At 48.5% G+C, this 14,144-nt stretch overlaps 1 protein-coding gene across 1 annotated transcript; it reads right to left on the bottom strand.

The window, feature by feature from the left end:
- Positions 1-6,041: 6,041 nt before the first annotated feature.
- On the bottom strand, positions 6,042-12,181 carry LOC142186716 (uncharacterized). Its single transcript, XM_075261346.1, has 2 exons — positions 12,046-12,181; positions 6,042-9,070 (listed from the first exon to the last, which is right to left on the bottom strand). Exon 2 carries the CDS (start codon positions 9,041-9,043, stop codon positions 6,143-6,145), a length of 2,901 nt encoding a protein of 966 aa, XP_075117447.1. The 5' UTR covers positions 9,044-9,070; positions 12,046-12,181; the 3' UTR covers positions 6,042-6,142.
- Between the last annotated feature and the right edge of the window lie 1,963 nt (positions 12,182-14,144).

Raw genomic sequence — 14,144 nt, 5'->3', positions numbered from 1 at the left:
TGTAACGTATGTACACAGTGACTGTACCAGCAGAATAGTGAGCGCAGCTCTGGAGTATAATACAGGATAAGAAATGTAACGTATATACACAGTGACTGCACCAGCAGAATAGTGAGCGCAGCTCTGGAGTATAATACAGGATAAGTAATGTAACGTATGTACACAGTGACTGCACCAGCAGAATAGTGAGCGCAGCTCTGGAGTATAATACAGGATAAGTAATGTAACGTATGTACACAGTGACTGCACCAGCAGAATAGTGAGCGCAGCTCTGGAGTATAATACAGGATAAGTAATGTAATGTATGTACACAGTGACTGCACCAGCAGAATAGTGAGCGCAGCTCTGGAGTATAATACAGGATAAGTAATGTAATGTATGTACACAGTGACTGCACCAGCAGAATAGTGAGCGCAGCTCTGGGGTATAATACAGGATAAGTAATGTAGTGTATGTACACAGTGACTGCACCAGCAGAATAGTGAGCGCAGCTCTGGAGTATAATACAGGATAAGTAATGTAATGTATGTACACAGTGACTGTACCAGCAGAATAGTGAGCGCAGCTCTGGAGTATATTACAGGATAAGTAATGTAATGTATGTACACAGTGACTGTACCAGCAGAATAGTGAGCGCAGCTCTGGTTTATAATACAGGATAAGTAATGTAATGTATGTACACAGTGACTGCACCAGCAGAATAGTGAGCGCAGCTCTGGAGTATAATACAGGATAAGTAATGTAATGTATGTACACAGTGACTGCACCAGCAGAATAGTGAGCGCAGCTCTGGAGTATAATACAGGATAAGTAATGTAATGTATGTACACAGTGACTGCACCAGCAGAATAGTGAGCGCAGCTCTGGTTTATAATACAGGATAAGTAATGTAATGTATGTACACAGTGACTGCACCAGCAGAATAGTGAGCGCAGCTCTGGAGTATAATACAGGATAAGTAATGTAATGTATGTACACAGTGACTGCACCAGCAGAATAGTGAGCGCAGCTCTGGAGTATAATACAGGATAAGTAATGTAATGTATGTACACAGTGACTGCACCAGCAGAATAGTGAGCGCAGCTCTGGAGTATAATACAGGATAAGTAATGTAATGTATGTACACAGTGACTGCACCAGCAGAATAGTGAGCGCAGCTCTGGAGTATAATACAGGATAAGTAATGTAATGTATGTACACAGTGACTGTACCAGCAGAATAGTGAGCGCAGCTCTGGTTTATAATACAGGATAAGTAATGTAATGTATGTACACAGTGACTGCACCAGCAGAATAGTGAGCGCAGCTCTGGAGTATAATACAGGATAAGTAATGTAATGTATGTACACAGTGACTGCACCAGCAGAATAGTGAGCGCAGCTCTGGAGTATAATACAGGATAAGTAATGTAATGTATGTACACAGTGACTGTACCAGCAGAATAGTGAGCGCAGCTCTGGAGTATAATACAGGATAAGTAATGTAATGTATGTACACAGTGACTGTACCAGCAGAATAGTGAGCGCAGCTGTGGAGTATAATACAGGATAAGTAATGTAATGTATGTACACAGTGACTGCACCAGCAGAATAGTGAGCGCAGCTCTGGGGTATATTACAGGATAAGTAATGTAATGTATGTACACAGTGACTGTACCAGCAGAATAGTGAGCGCAGCTGTGGAGTATAATACAGGATAAGTAATGTAATGTATGTACACAGTGACTGCACCAGCAGAATAGTGAGCGCAGCTCTGGAGTATAATACAGGATAAGTAATGTAATGTATGTACACAGTGACTGCACCAGCAGAATAGTGAGCGCAGCTCTGGAGTATAATACAGGATAAGTAATGTAATGTATGTACACAGTGACTGCACCAGCAGAATAGTGAGCGCAGCTCTGGGGTATAATACAGGATAAGTAATGTAATGTATGTACACAGTGACTGCACCAGCAGAATAGTGAGCGCAGCTCTGGGGGATAATACAGGATAAGTAATGTAATGTATGTACACAGTGACTGCACCAGCAGAATAGTGAGCGCAGCTCTGGGGGATAATACAGGATAAGTAATGTAATGTATGTACACAGTGACTGCACCAGCAGAATAGTGAGCGCAGCTCTGGGGGATAATACAGGATAAGTAATGTAATGTATGTACACAGTGACTGCACCAGCAGAATAGTGAGCGCAGCTCTGGAGTATAATACAGGAGAAGTAATGTAATGTATGTACACAGTGACTGTACCAGCAGAATAGTGAGCGCAGCTCTGGGGGATAATACAGGATAAGTAATGTAATGTATGTACACAGTGACTGCACCAGCAGAATAGTGAGCGCAGCTCTGGAGTATAATACAGGATAAGTAATGTAATGTATGTACACAGTGACTGTACCAGCAGAATAGTGAGCGCAGCTCTGGGGGATAATTCAGGATAAGTAATGTAATGTATGTACACAGTGACTGCACCAGCAGAATAGTGAGCGCAGCTCTGGAGTATAATACAGGATAAGTAATGTAATGTATGTACACAGTGACTGTACCAGCAGAATAGTGAGCGCAGCTCTGGAGTATAATACAGGATAAGTAATGTAATGTATGTACACAGTGACTGTACCAGCAGAATAGTGAGCGCAGCTCTGGAGTATAATACAGGATAAGTAATGTAATGTATGTACGCAGTGACTGTACCAGCAGAATAGTGAGCGCAGCTCTGGAGTATAGTACAGTATCAGTGATATTATATATTCTGTCCGCTGATAATATGATGTTGGGGTTTCCTACATTGAGGTGTAATATTTGGGATAGTCTTGGCCTCAGTATTAGGAGGTTCCCCATTGGCTTATTCCTGACGTTCGCCCCCTCCTCTTCTTTATTTCGGGTCCTCCTCCTCCTCCTCTTCCCTCTTTCCTCTCCTTTGCTCCTCATATATAATCTGATTATTGGTTCTGGTATTTTCCGTCCTCCTCTCCGCGCTCGCTCTCGCCGTCTTCAGCCCTCTCTTCTCTATGTGATCTTTGGCGCTGTCCCTTGTCCTGGCGTCTCCTAATATTTGAGGACACGAGATCTTTCATCGCTCAGAATCTTTTTTATCTTCTACCTTTTTCTGGCCTCCACCTGGTTATTCCTGTTCCGTGATAATGGAAGATCAGAAGCCGCCATTACGAGCGGCGCCGTCCCTGTGTCTTTCATTAGTCAGACCGGCGTCTTCAAAGCAGCTGGTGAAGGGAAATAGTGCGGCGCATATCAGGGATTGATGGGAGTCAGGAACACGCCGGCGCGGGTGACGGGGACACACTTGCTGATTCTTCGCTCTCTTTGATAGATCGGGGCCATTGGCGGAGAGTGTCAGGACCTGAGAGTCAGCGCTGTGGGAGTGGCCGGTACGGTGGTCAGGAGGTCAGGACCACGGCTCGGGCTATCTCCAGAGGAGACCCTGGTGGCCACAGACCTGTGTATATCTATAACCGCCCCAGTCCCGTCCTTGTCGTGTGTCCGTCTGGTGCCCGGTGGGAGAATCTCCTGGGTATTACCGCGGCTCATGTGTCCTTCTGTCTTGGGTAGTAATATTTGCAGCCTTGGCACGTGATGGTCGGCGACCATGCTGATGACTTATTATGGGGCGTACTTGCCAATTGTTGTGTATGGGACGTTTTTGAGAGGTCCCCCCTCCCCCTTTTTGTAAGCTTGGCCACATTTATCTTGACTTGACCTCCATGTAACATGCCCATGTCACCTATAACGGGACCATGAGCCACGTGGTCCGGGCGGTCTGTCCACTCTTCCTGGAGGAGCTTCCCGTATCCTTCTCCGGCCTCTTCACATCCTTCCATACGCCCCGCTCTTCTGGTTTCAACATAGTTGGGGGGTTTTCTCTAGCCCCCACCATTCCTGAGCAATCAGTGTTATTAGCTTCCGCACTAATATGCTAAGTAGGCTCTCTACTGTCAGGTGGGCGGTCCTAGGCAGAATGCTCCTCCCTCCACCAGGAGGGGCATGTCCATGTCACCCAAAAAAAGGTGTGTCAGACACAAAGGGGGTATTACTACTACTAGGCCTCGGCCTACGACTGTGACACTACATATCCCAGCATGTCCTGATCACTCGCTGACACCATAGACAGTGAAGGAGAACAAAGCCCCGGCCGTCTCTATGGGGCGGGGGTGGAGGGGGGTCCAGGTTGATATTGGACTGAGTCTTATACGCTCAGGCGACGTTGTAGAAGTCAATGGAGTGTGTCGCGTGGGCGCTCGTGTGCACCCGAGCGTGTTAGAGGATGTGCCACCAGAACACATGTCACCCCCACAGCTATACGCCCGCGCGCCCCACGCCCAGGACGTTGTTCTCTGATGAACGTATTGTATGATATGTTTGCTGGATGTTCTCATTCCACCTGCAGGTTGGGGGCGGCCATGCTTCGGAGCGGGGGCGGCCATGCTTCGGAGCGGGGGCGGCCATGCTTCGGAGCTGTCAGCGCACTTCTGCCTTTGAACTTGACATCAAACACCTTTGGCCGGTAATACAAAGACTGAGATGTGAGACGTGACGGCCATGAAGTGTCTGCCGGGCAGGAGGGGGAACATTACGTAACGCCGTAGGTTACCCGGACCCCACGCGGGGTTAACAGGCCTCTTGTCACTAAAATGTCTAAATCCTGGAACGCCGTCATCATACGTGACCCCGTAACGTCTACATAAGGTCACAGCCCATGGGTCCTCTGCTGTCTACTCCCTTCTGGCCTCATCCTCGTCCCCCCCATTAATGTGTAGACCCCAGTGGTGCTCCGTCCGTCCGCCCCCCTTCCACCCTCACAGTATAATAATGATTTGTGAGTGTCCAACCCCAAAAGTGTCAGTAAGAATTGGGGCTTGTTATGGGGCGGGCTCACCTCTACGTCGTTGCCCAGTAGGGGTCCTGTATGAGTGTGCCCTGACCCCGGCCTGTCCTCATCACGTCTGTCCGCCATCAGTCATCTCATCCTGCAGTCGCCATTCATGGATTGACTCGTCGTGAGGTACATAATGGCCACATCCAGACGTCCTCCATGGTCACCTCGTTCCACCGCAGCAGACAGTTCCCGAGTCTTCCGTTCCAGACGCACCGACACTGCAGAGAGATTGGAAACCTCCGGCCTGGCATTATTATTTAGTGTCCTCGTCATGGAGGAGCTCCGGAGACATCACGTGAAAGAAAGGAAGAGCCTCTGGGAAGACGCAACGATGGAAGTTTCATGGAGTCAATAAGAATCTGGAGCTACGAGGAGAATATCTAGAGATGGTGGAGAACGTCATCTGTCACCATGCTCCACCATGGGCCAGTGTTGGATGGTTCCACCAGAGAAGCAGAAGGCCCCGACGCTAACACAATAGTGTCCAGCAGGGGTGGTTCATGTTCCTGGTTGCACTATGGTCCTCTGTCCTATAGGGGGCATTTCTCAGGGTTCATGGGTCATTGAGTGACCAGTGTGACATCCGTCCAGTGTATGGCACTAGGGTTGAGGGCACCACTGGGACCTTCAGGAGGTGAGGGTGTGTATGCGTGTATGCCTGTCTATAGGCATCGGACTATCTGAGACTCCAGCACTTCTAGACATTGGGATTGTTGGAATTTTATAGTGTCATGTAACGCTGAGGTCTTAGGACGCCGCCAGGTCCAGGTGTGATGACGTCCTCAGCCCCTCTATAGCGACGCCCTGGGGGTTTTATAAGATCCGAAATAAGAGTTTGCCTTTTTACCTGCAAACAGCGCCACCCTTGTGCAAGGTTGTATCTGGTATTGCAGAAAGATAATAAATCCACAACATGCTGAGATGTGGTGGAAACCCTCTTGTGTTTTCCCTGTAGGGTCAGTCTGTCATGTTTGGCCCCTGTCGAGGATCTTGTGGATTATTCAGTGGATTAACCCTCTGGTGTCACATTATGGGGCGGAGGACTCCACCAGACCTGGACTGAGCTGCAGTACCAGACACAACCCATGGGTAGCGCTACACCTTCTCCATAAATAATCCATAGCACCAGAGGACACCTGATATCCACATCCTTTATTTCACGCCCTGACATATGATCCCCATGCTATACATCCCATCATACAAGATCATATCAAGTGATACAGCGAGAACATGAGACACAATACAATACATTATTCAGGTGGAGATAATGGGGCCTTCATCATCATCATCATCATCACTAATCGATACGTCATCTTCATCATCTTCTGTGTCAACGCCCCTCAAAGCTTTTCTAACTTTGGCCCAGAATAGCTTTTGACCCTCGGGCTGCTTCGGCCAGGTGATGTAAGTCTTCTTCAGCATGACCTTCCTCATCCTGTGGTAGGTGGAAAGCTCTCGTAATGGGATGTCCTCCAAAAACACCAGGACAAGAACATCCCTCATCTCATCGAACAGCTTATAGCTGGCCAGCTGCATCTCCATGGAGCACCACTCGCTTCGGAGGTAGCTCCGGCTCACCACACACAAGGTCTTGCGACTGTTGTGAATACTGTCCACGATGTTGTCTACAATGTCCCTGCCCAGCTGAAAGTCCCGATGGTGGAGGCAGAGACGGAGACCTTTTGAGGAATGACATCTCTCCAGCATGGGCAGCATGGTCTCATACACCCAGGCCTCATCCCGAGTGTTGTAGGACACAAAGGCGTCGTACTTGTACAGGTCCTTGTTAGAACTCCAGCGTTGGTTCAGCCACGAGATGAAGAGGAAGTAATTATATTTGATGCGCCAGTAGGATTTGCTGTAGACGATGGGGACAATGATCAGGAGGCTCAAGAAGCAAAAAGAGGAGCAAAACAGTATGAGCTTCTCCTTAAGGTCACAGACGTGGGTGTCGAAGCTGTGGAAGAAGACAGAAGGGTCATTGCCACACGTGATATTATACGCGTACACGATCTGCACCCGCGTCTTATTCATCCACCTCTGGAATTCCTCATTGTCACAAGAGCAGGTCAGGGGGCACTTCCATATGTCCAGGTACTTCAGCTTGGTCATGTTGTCAAAGATGTTTTTGTTAATTTGCTTTAGGCCGTTCTTTGTTAGCTGGAGTCTTGCAAGGTTGGTCAGGTTGGAAAAGATGTCCGGGCTCAGAGACTGTATACACATGTTCTCCAAGATCAAGGATTTTAGCTTGCCCAAGTTTTTGAAAATTCCCGGCGAGAGGATTTGGACTCCATTACAGTCTTCGGCCAAACTGAGATACTTCAGGTTTCGGAGCTCATCAAACACATCGCCTTCTAACTGGGTGAGTCGGTTTTGTTGCAGATACAGATTCCGTAGGGCGTCCAGGCCCTTAAAGAAGCCTTTCGGAATGGCCACCAGACCATAGGGTTGTTGACCATGAAGCTTCAAGTCATAGACCTTCCGAAGTTTTGAGAATGGTGCGTTATACGCAAGAGAAGACGTGTAATACAACTTATTAGAACTCAAGTCCAAGACCTGCAATGTGGTCTCCACACTAGCGAACATGTCCCCGCTGATCTGCTTAAGCTGGTTGATATCCAGATACAACTTGGAGAGACGTTTCAGCCCAACAAACGACTCGTTCACAAGGTGCGTAATCTTGTTTCCTCCAAGATCCAATATGATCAAGTTCTCCAAGCTTTGGAACACTTTCTCAAAAATGACAGACACCCTGTTGTTCCGGAGGTTGAGAGTTTGAAGTTTTCTTAGACCCAAAAAGGAAGTGTTGTACAAGTCGGTGATCAGGTTGTTATCGAGACGCAACGTCTGCAGGTTCCATAGTCCATAGAAGCATTGTCTTTTCAGAAAAATAATACTGTTGATGTTCAGTTTTAGCGTCTCCAAATTTGGCGCATAGACGAAAGCTCGCTGATTCACCGACCAGATCCTGTTGTACCTGAAGGAGATTGACTTGAGCTTTGGGAAGGAGCGCCCCTGCATGCACGGACCTAAACTTTTTAAGAGGTTGTGTTCGACGGTCAAAGCCGAAAGGTTGTCAGGCTTGAGGAACCTTAAGCAGTGGATGGTTTTGAGCCTGTTGTGTGACAAGTCCAACTCGTCTCTCGAGCTACAATTGTCCAATGTGGATTGGGACAAGTTCTTAATGTAGTTGTGAAGCAAATTCAAGCGTGAGATGTTTTTGCCTCTTAGATGGGAACAGATGGCTCTCAGTTTACCATAAGAGCTCAAGTTTAGTCCCGAGTAGTCGATCTTCTCGGGTGGTAGGGTAGGCTTCTCCAAAAATGCAAAAATGTCAAAGCCAGGATTCAGTGCTACGGTTAGATAGTCCACGTTGCTGAGGTTTACTTTCTGCAAGGAGGACGAGGTGATGCAGTTGTAGGACAGATCAAGATATTTGATGTTGACCAAAAAATTTTGGTGGCATTGAAGGTCTTGAAGGCGATTTCTGCAGAGGAAGAGTCTGGACAAATTGCTGGGCAGTGAGTGGCCATGAACCAGACTGCTGATGTTATTGGTGCACAGACTCAGGTTCTGGAGTTGCTTCAGCGGCTGGAGGGCTTGGACAACACTGCTGAAATTGTACAAGAGGTTGAGCGACAGGTTGAGGTTTCTTAGACTATGAAGAGGACTGAAGACTTGTGGATCCATGGAGGTGAGGGTGTTGTTATGGAGAAGGAGTTGGCTCAGGCTCTCAAGTCCTTGAAATACTCCCGAAGACAAATGGCTCAGACCGTTGTGAGACAAGTCCAAGTAACGTAAGTCAGTGAGGTTTGTGAAGGCCCCGGATTCAATGACCTGCAGATGGTTGTCACAGAGGACCAAGCTCTGGAGATGCGGCAGGTGGCCGAAGCTCCCACTAGGTAAGAGGTGGATGAGGTTTCTGGATATGGTGAGCAGCTCGGCTGTATCGGGGATGTCCGACACCACGCTTTGTATGCTCAGCTGATGGCGGTTCATGCAGGAGAAGCTGTTCTCATTCCCATATTTCTGGATGCAATTTCTGAAGCCGTAACTGGAAGACAAGGAGATAAAAAGAGCCGCAATCTGAACAATGACCAAGCTAATCTTCATCCTCGCGGCCGAGCTGGCCCGGCGGTCATCGGCCATCTTCATGGTCTATAGGTCCAGAAGACACGCAGCCTGCAAGAGATGAGAGAGGTCATGTGACTGTTATATATCGTATACTGTATCATGTAATATGTAAATGAGCTGCGCAACAGAAGAAAAAACTACCGCCAAACCGGCCACGTAACAGGAGGTCCGCCCTGCAGGGACTAATCTGCATATGGATCCCATGGACCAATGCCTGTAAGTCACCAAACACCATCTGAATGTGGACCCGAACCCCAGAGAATAACGATGGGCACCCCCGACTCTTGTCCAGGGATGAGCCCGTCCTCTCTGCTGCCCCCCACTGATCACTGCTCGACCAGAACCGCGGCCACAGCAGACTAGGGCACCGGTGACTATCGGGCAGTCTATGGTTGTGTGACGGGGATGTCGGGGGACCTCTGATCAAACACGTTCAGCCACATCCCCTCCACTTGTAGAGCAAAGAAATCCCCTTATTTGGCCCCATACAGTATATTGCCCCCTTTACTGGCCCCCGTACAGTATATTGCCCTCTTTATTGCCCCCGTACAGTATATTGCCCTCTTTACTGGCCCCCATACAGTATATTGCCCTCTTTATTGCCTCCATACAGTATATTGCCCTCTTTATTGCCTCCATACAATATATTACCCTCTTTATTGCCCCCATACAGTATATTGCCCTCTTTATTGCCTCCGTAAAGTATATTGCCCTCTTTATTGCCCCCATACAGTATATTGCCCTCTTTATTGCCCCCATACAGTATATTGCCCCTTTACTGCCCCCATACAGTATATTACCCTCTTTACTGGCCCCCATACAGTATATTGCCCCTTTACTGCCCCCATACAGTATATTACCCTCTTTACTGCCCCCATACAGTATATTGCCCTCTTTATTGCCTCCATAAAGTATATTGCCCTCTTTATTGCCCCCATACAGTATATTGCCCTCTTTATTGCCCCCATACAGTATATTGCCCCTTTACTGCCCCCATACAGTATATTACCCTCTTTACTGCCCCCCATACAGTATATTGCCCTCTTTATTGCCTCCATAAAGTATATTGCCCTCTTTATTGCCCCCATACAGTATATTACCCTCTTTACTGCCCCCATACAGTATATTACCCTCTTTACTGCCCCCATACAGTATATTACCCTCTTTATTGGCAGAGTGTACACCGCAGGTATATAGGAGCAGAGTGTATACCGCAGGTATATAGGAGCAGAGTGTACACCGCGGGTATATAGGAGCAGAGTGTACACCGCGGGTATATAGGAGCAGAGTGTACACCGCGGGTATATAGGAGCAGAGTGTACACCGCGGGTATATAGGAGCAGAGTGTACACCGCGGGTATATAGGAGCAGAGTGTACACCGCGGGTATATAGGAGCAGAGTGTACACCGCGGGTATATAGGAGCAGAGTGTACACCGCGGGTATATAGGAGCAGAGTGTACACCGCGGGTATATAGGAGCAGAGTGTACACCGCGGGTATATAGGAGCAGAGTGTACACCGCGGGTATATAGGAGCAGAGTGTACACCGCGGGTATATAGGAGCAGAGTGTACACCGCGGGTATATAGGAGCAGAGTGTACACCGCGGGTATATAGGAGCAGAGTGTACACCGCGGGTATATAGGAGCAGAGTGTACACCGCGGGTATATAGGAGCAGAGTGTACACCGCGGGTATATAGGAGCAGAGTGTACACCGCGGGTATATAGGAGCAGAGTGTACACCGCGGGTATATAGGAGCAGAGTGTACACCGCAGGTACATACGAGCAGAGTGTACACCGCAGGTACATACGAGCAGAGTGTACACCGCAGGTACATAGGAGCAGAGTGTACACCGCAGGTACATAGGAGCAGAGTGTACACCGCAGGTACATAGGAGCAGAGTGTACACCGCAGGTACATAGGAGCAGAGTGTACACCGCAGGTACATAGGAGCAGAGTTTACACCGCAGGTACATAGGAGCAGAGTGTACACCGCAGGTACATAGGAGCAGAGTGTACACCGCAGGTATATAGGAGCAGAGTGTACACCGCAGGTATATAGGAGCAGAGTGTACACCGCAGGTATATAGGAGCAGAGTGTACACCGCAGGTATATAGGAGCAGAGTGTACACCGCAGGTACATAGGAGCAGAGTGTACACCGCAGGTACATAGGAGCAGAGTGTACACCGAGGTACATAGGAGCAGAGTGTACACCGCAGGTACATAGGAGCAGAGTGTACACCGCAGGTACATAGGAGCAGAGTGTACACCGCAGGTACATAGGAGCAGAGTGTACACCGCAGGTACATAGGAGCAGAGTGTACACCGCAGGTACATAGGAGCAGAGTGTACACCGCAGGTACATAGGAGCAGAGTGTACACCGCAGGTACATAGGAGCAGAGTGTACACCGCAGGTACATAGGAGCAGAGTGTACACCGCAGGTACATAGGAGCAGAGTGTACACCGCAGGTACATAGGAGCAGAGTGTACACCGCAGGTACATAGGAGCAGAGTGTACACCGCAGGTACATAGGAGCAGAGTGTACACCGCAGGTAGATAGGAGCAGAGTGTACACCGCGGGTATATAGGAGCAGAGTGTACACCGCAGGTATATAGGAGCAGAGTGTACACCGCAGGTATATAGGAGCAGAGTGTACACCGCAGGTAAATAGGAGCAGAGTGTACACCGCAGGTATATAGGAGCAGAGTGTACACCGCAGGTATATAGGAGCAGAGTGTACACCGCAGGTAAATAGGAGCAGAGTGTACACCGCAGGTATATAGGAGCAGAGTGTACACCGCAGGTATATAGGAGCAGAGTGTACACTGCAGGTATATAGGAGCAGAGTGTACACCGCAGGTATATAGGAGCAGAGTGTACACCGCAGGTATATAGCAGCATGATAACCTATAACCCACCATATAATACACCACTTGTATATAGCGGCACATTCTATAGGATGATATCGCTATATACTATGTAGTAGTGAGCAGATGCTGTATACAGTCTCCTACCATGTGTCATGTCCGCTGCACCTGCTCCTCGGTCTCGCTCAGTCCGTCTGCGCTCACTCTCTTTCTTCTCTGTAACATAAATCAGGAAGTTCTGCGCGGCGGCGGCGACAACTTTCACATTAGTCAGAATGTCAAGAAAAAATCCCTGGACATCGGAATGGCAGAAGTGGTGTCCCCGGGCGGGGGCTGTAACAGTGTCCTCAGGGGGGCTCTAGTGGTGTCCTCAGGGGGGGGGGGGGCTTTAGCAGTGACCCCACGCCCTCCCCAGGTTGCGCTTCTTCTCTAGTCACTGCTAAAGCTGCCGCTCTATTGCAGAGATTCTCATGGCCAGTGTGATAGACGTCTTAAAGAATCGGTTGCAGAAGTGATCACACCCTCGAATGCTCCATCTCTATGATGAATACTTAAAGGGGAAGTCCTGAAATAGCAGAAAGCACGACTGACGGGATATCAGAGGGGTTCGGTGATGTCAGGAGCCGGGGTGCCCGCTATCCTCAGGGTAATCACTTCTGGCTGGAGCACCCCTTTAATTACAAGGGCAGCCATTGGTTTGAAAGGGAAACCTGTAAATCCTCATTTCTCCAGCAGGGAATGTGACGCCTACAACGGCCGGAATCAGCGGACCCGACCTCTTCTGATGGGTCCTCCAATCCTGGTACATGATACTAAGGCGGTGGTAAGGGTTAAATAGCAGCGTACGAGCAAACAGAAGGGAAGCCAGGTGTCACTGAATTAAAGGAGAGGTCCATGATGGCTAATATTGTCCAGAGACAGCGCCATCCCTGTTCATAAGGTCGGGTGTGGTATTACAACTCCCCATACGCTTCAGTGAGGATGGGCTGCAGTACCGAACCCCACCCATAGACAGCTGTGGCGCTGTTTACTAATACTGAGCATAGTGGGGGCGGGGGAGGACCCCCCATATCTATAGGCACAGGTCATCTATACGCTCTGACCCCGCAGTCACCTCCACAAGCACCTCTGTATCCGGGGCCCCTTATAGGGCGACTATCTCTATTACCATGTGGATATCATGGGGACTGTCCCTTTATCTGGTGGATTTAACCCTTCGCACATTCACGGAAGGAACTGACAAACAACTTCTGGAACATTCTGTATCGACACAAGATTTGAGGATGTGAAAATACACAAGTTTTGCTTTCCATTCCTGCAACAAAGTGTATACGAAGCGGAATATAGCGATATATCATATATCTCCTCACAGTAATACACCACACGGACCAGGAGACAGATATAGTATATACTAGCCTCTGCCCGTGACCTCGTCTGCGTGTTGTTGGCGTTGATGATCCGCCTATATTCAGCCTCCTCCGGCGTTTCGGCAGCTCTTACCCTGTCCTGCTGCTGAACTTGTTCCTCGCACCGTGCCTGTGATTGTTCCAGGATCTCAGCAGCTCACTGGGACGCCATATAATGAGTGTGTTGTTGGTGCCGATGATCCCCATCAGCTCCACTTGAGGAGAACTCTGTGACTTCTGGCTCCTTCATAGATCTCGGTGTTTGCGACAAATTAGATTTTCTTTTTCCCGCCATGTTTAATATTAGGAAACTGCCAATGTGGAGTAAAGGTGATTTCCCCTCCAGTGTGTCAGCACTGCCTGGAGCAGATCAGATAATATGCAGATGCTTGTACACAATGGACTGAGGGTTACATAGAGAGATAACAGACCTGGGACCTGAGATAAGCGGCTGCAGGAGCAGTGTAATATAGTATGTGACCATAAATCCAGAACAGTAGTGAAGCCATGTCATTTACCGGGATACAAAGTAGCCGATGTGTTACTCCAGGTTACAGAGTATCTATGGGACATGTAATATAGTATGTGACCATAAATCCAGAACAGTAGTGAAGCCATGTCATGTAACGGGATACAAAGTAGCCGATGTGTTACTGCAGGTTACAGAGTATCTATGGGACATGTAATATAGTATGTGACCATAAATTCAGAACAGTAGTGAAGCCATGTCATGTACCGGGATACAAAGTAGCCGATGTGTTACTCCAGGTTACAGAGTATCTATGGGACATGTAATATAGTGTGTGCCCATAAATCCAGAACAGTAGTGAAGCCATGTCA

This window comes from Leptodactylus fuscus, unplaced genomic scaffold, assembly GCF_031893055.1.
Source record: "Leptodactylus fuscus isolate aLepFus1 unplaced genomic scaffold, aLepFus1.hap2 HAP2_SCAFFOLD_1142, whole genome shotgun sequence".
Classification (NCBI taxonomy): Eukaryota; Metazoa; Chordata; class Amphibia; order Anura; family Leptodactylidae; genus Leptodactylus; species Leptodactylus fuscus.
The sequence above is the reverse complement of the archived record's forward strand: the minus strand, read 5'-3'. Positions and strand labels throughout refer to the sequence as shown.